The sequence below is a fragment of the Silurus meridionalis genome, chromosome 17 (assembly GCF_014805685.1).
Source record: "Silurus meridionalis isolate SWU-2019-XX chromosome 17, ASM1480568v1, whole genome shotgun sequence".
NCBI classification, from domain to species: domain Eukaryota; kingdom Metazoa; phylum Chordata; class Actinopteri; order Siluriformes; family Siluridae; genus Silurus; species Silurus meridionalis.
The window spans coordinates 20,080,336-20,084,540 of NC_060900.1; the positions used below are offsets into that span (position 1 = coordinate 20,080,336).

The 4,205-nt window shown below is 42.0% G+C and overlaps 1 protein-coding gene across 1 annotated transcript; it reads right to left on the reverse strand.

The window, feature by feature from the left end:
• Positions 1-626: 626 nt before the first annotated feature.
• On the reverse strand, positions 627-2,278 carry cebpb (CCAAT enhancer binding protein beta). The gene has a single exon (XM_046872330.1). The coding sequence runs from the start codon at positions 2,043-2,045 to the stop codon at positions 1,191-1,193; it is 855 nt and encodes a 284-aa protein (XP_046728286.1). The 5' UTR covers positions 2,046-2,278; the 3' UTR covers positions 627-1,190.
• Positions 2,279-4,205: the final 1,927 nt, after the last annotated feature.

The following is a 4,205-nucleotide window of genomic DNA, read 5'->3' on the forward strand; positions in this document are numbered from 1 at the left end:
TGCAATTGTTTGTAGGTGTGTGTGTGTGTTTGTGTGTGTGTGTATATTTAGAGAAGAACCAGCTAGAGCTTGGTCGTTTTGGGGCGTTGCAGGTCTAGCCTTGACCCCAACTCAGAGAGCACTGAACCCTGTAGACTATTGACAATGCCTGTGTGCTTTAGATAATTCTGCTTTACTGCTGGTTGACATGTACAAAGGACAAACCTGTAAAAAAAAAAAAAAAAAAAAGGTTCTTTCAGTCCATCTACTATGTGTTTAGTAGAAATTGTACCTGATATTATTATCGATATACACAACGTATATGGCTACAGTAGGGTTTTTTTTACATCCCAGTAAAGTGTACTAAATATTGCAGTGTTTAATTTTGATTAAACATTTGCTCAATGAGTAATAAAGTGCCTCACAGAGGAGCACTATAGATATGGATGTGTATATTATAATACGAATAAAAAAGGGGGAGTTAAACTACATCCTTAATACTCAGCACTTGAATAATTATATTTTATATATCAATGTTTTTTTTGTTCTTTTTATTGTCTAACTGAACAGGTCTTTCTACACAGAAAAGAAAGTGAGTGCGACTTGAGCCAGAGCAATCAGAGAACAATATAGCCAGACAACCAATCTCAAAAAAGAAATAAAAATCATTTTAATGCAATAAAATATTATATAACAATACAAGAAATCTACCGTTATTCTCTTTTAGCACACTACTTCATTGCATGGCCAATACTGTTACAATGCGTTGCATCATACCTCTGCAGTACAACTCTTCCCTCGACAGCCACTGCCCCAGATTTTTTTGGGGGGGAAAATGGTATTTAAATAACAGAGTATTATTATTATTATTATTATTATTAAAACAGTAGACATTTCACCCGTACAAAAATACTGTACAGACCAAAGTACATGAGCATGGGGGGGGGGTTCCACAACACCACCAGAGTGACACCAGTCATCGAGCATGTGAGTGTTGCGCAATCCAGGCGCCAGTCCTCTTTACACGCTCTTGTAAACATTATTTTAAAAGCACTGTTCGTTGTTTTCACGCAAATTTGACTCATTTGTAAAAAATAAAACAAATACAAACAAAAACAAATAAACAGAACAAACAAACAAACAAAAAAATGCATACTCTTTGGAACCGATGCATTAAGAGTCTCACGCAGAAAAGCGGGTAAAAGTCAGCGTTAGCACTGGCCGGTGGCGGAGAGCAGGTTGCGGAGGGTGGAGAGCTCTCGGGAAAGCTGCTCTACGCGCTTCTGCAGCCGCTCGTTCTCAGCCGCGAGCTCCAGCACTTTGTGCTGCGTCTCCAGATTGCGCATTTTCGCTTTGTCCCTGCTCTTGCGCACGGCCAGGTTGTTGCGCTCGCGCCGCATCCGGTACTCGTCGCTGTCCTTGTCCAGCCGCTTCTTGCCTTTACCCGAAGACGGGATTTTTCCGCCGTGCTGAGGCGACCTGGCTTTGCTGGGCGTCGCGGGCGTGCCAGGCGGGCTGGAGCACGACGACGAAGCGTTGGAGATGTTTCCCAGGCTCCCGCTTGGCGCCGTCTGGTACTGCAGGTACGAGCGCATGTCGTAGCCTCCCGGTCCGTCCATCCGCGTGTCTTCGTTCACGTCGCCTCGCCACTGACTCTTGCCGTAGGCGCCCAGGAAGTCCGGGCTGAAAACGGTGTCAAGGCGCGTCTCCTGCAGCTCCGGGTAGCCGAGCTGGCTCCGGTTGACGTCGCGTTCGGTCAGCGCTGCGTAGCTCTTGTACACGGGCGCCTCCGCGGCGGCGGCGGCGGCGGCGGCTCGCTTGCTCTTGGCGTCCTCGCTGGACGAGAAGTCCCCAGTGAAGATCTCCTCGCCGTGAAGAGCCGGCTGCTGGTAGTGAAGAGTGGAGTCCAAGTAAATGCTGAAGTCGATCGCCTTCTCGTGCTCGGAGATGCCGAGTTTCGTCATCGAGCCGTCAGTGGAGGGTTTGTACACGCCGCCGTGGACGGGACCCAGACTGTGGCCGCTGTGGAATGCGAGGTCCCTTTCGTAAATACCGACCACTTCCATGGATCTTAACACCCGCCGGATTGCGGCAGGACGCTAAAACAGGGGCTGATCGCCCTGACTAAAAGTTTAAGACCAACGAATAAACTCTCTAAATAAACAGCAACAAGCACCAGTCACGTTGCACTAGAAATCTTCAGGACAACACTAGTTACTAAAGTTGACAAATCTGTCTGAACTGATCGAATCTTCACATACGCGTGGCTTCGTGTGCAAACGCGGTGTCACAAGTCCCATGTTTTGGAGGTTGATATATATGCTCTTGAGGAAGTGGGCGGGGTCCTGACTGTCGTAAGTAAAAGAGAGAAGAAAAAAACTCAAACCGGCCTAAACCTGATAGACTGTACTAACGGAGGTTGGATGTCATTTTCCCCTTACTACAAAGTACACCAAAAAAAAAAAAAAAAACACATCAACTATATATCAAACTGAGACGACCCCCAGAGCCTAAAATAGCACAGGGAGTAATCAAGACCTGGAAATGTGAAGCTATTCTCAAACAAACACAATATGGTTCAAATCAGAACATCTGATCAGCCCATTTGGCAGATATTAAGTGTACACATTACAGGCTGTTGAACAAAACAGAATGGTACAGTAACATAACACCAGAGACATTGATCAAGTTTATTTGTAAAACTGCTTTGCTACATTGATCTGTTCTTTATTGGACATACAAATCTGATTTGTTGGATAATTTTTGTAAAAAAAAAAAAAGTTAGATTGGAAAGCTCTAGACAGGTAGATAGATAGGCTTTGATAGTTACATAATGTCATGGTCCACATTTACCCTGCTTCTTAGACCTTTCCGTAATATACCTTGATTCTAAAGTAAACATAGTCTGGGACCATTCATTCAATTACCATTAGGAGTTTATTATTTTTTTTATTTTACCAGTATATAGAGAGACAATGTAAATAAAAAGGCAGAAACATCCATCTTAAGAACTTTCCACATTGTACAATAAAAGCAGGCTTATCATATCACACTATGTAACATGCTGCTAATAAAATCTAATTTCTAAAGCGCACATTACAATGTCATGCATACTGAGTTATACAATAAAGATTGTCTGGAGATAAGACTGTGACAATTGTGAAACAAAAATGGATTATGAATTTGCATATAGAAGCTCACTCAGTAAAATCATAGCTGTCTGACTCTTTAATCGGTGGGACATCCACTCATAAATAAATCCTGATGGTATTCTGCTTGAAGAGTCTGTTTCAATAGGAAACGTGTCGCATAATAGAAAAAGTAACTTTAGAACCGCAAGAGAACTAGGACAACATGAGGTTCCCATTATGCTCTCATTTCTGTTCATTATATTACCAATGGCATTTCAGACAAGCCATATTAGATCAGAGGAGTCTCAGTATAGTTGTGAAGGGCATCCGCATGGCATTTTTCCAATCGAATTGCATTGCTGATCCATAGTGTGGATTAACTGATCAATCATAGCAGGGCATTGGTAAAAATCCTGAGAAACGGACACTGGGGAATACACCACCCCAAATTTACATTAGGCGTTGGCTTAATTCTATAGTTATTTGCTCTGGTCACCGTTAATTGCTAATTTACAGAGCTGCTACTACAAGATTTTCTTAATTAAAAGAAATAGACAAACCCTTTCTAAGGGTTAGGTTTGTCTGACCAGCTACCAACAGCCAAAATACAGGCCTAGCTGGTCATGTCAGTCAGTTCTGAACATCTAGAGTACTACCACTAATTCTATATTAGAGACAGGTTCTTCTTAGAAAAATGACATAAATGATCAATATCGTCAAATAATAAGAAAGCAGACTTGGAAAGACGTCCACCAGCTTCACCTGCTGGTGCCTGTGTTTTGGTAGTTGGTCAGACTAAGCAGGATGTTTCAAAGGAAACCTCTATTAATGTTAATTAATGTTAGGAAGTCAATTTATCCTAAAGACATAGGCCTTCAACTGATGTTCAATATGGACTTGCTATATAATCTGAATAGTTTTGTTCCAAAACACATCATGCCTGCAGTTGGGTAACTTAAGTTTTAAAAAATTGTAACACTCTGAAATAAAATAAAAATAAAATGAAATAAAAGCATTTAATGCTGGGACTGTTTATATAGTCAGGAAACCAAAGCTTAAGCAAACTCTAAAGAACTGAAGTTGGGCCACGCTTGT

Excerpts from the sequence above, each read along its gene's own strand:
- cebpb (XM_046872330.1), bottom strand. The coding sequence starts at position 2,045 with ATGGAAGTGGTCGGTATTTACGAAAGGGACCTCGCATTCCACAGCGGC.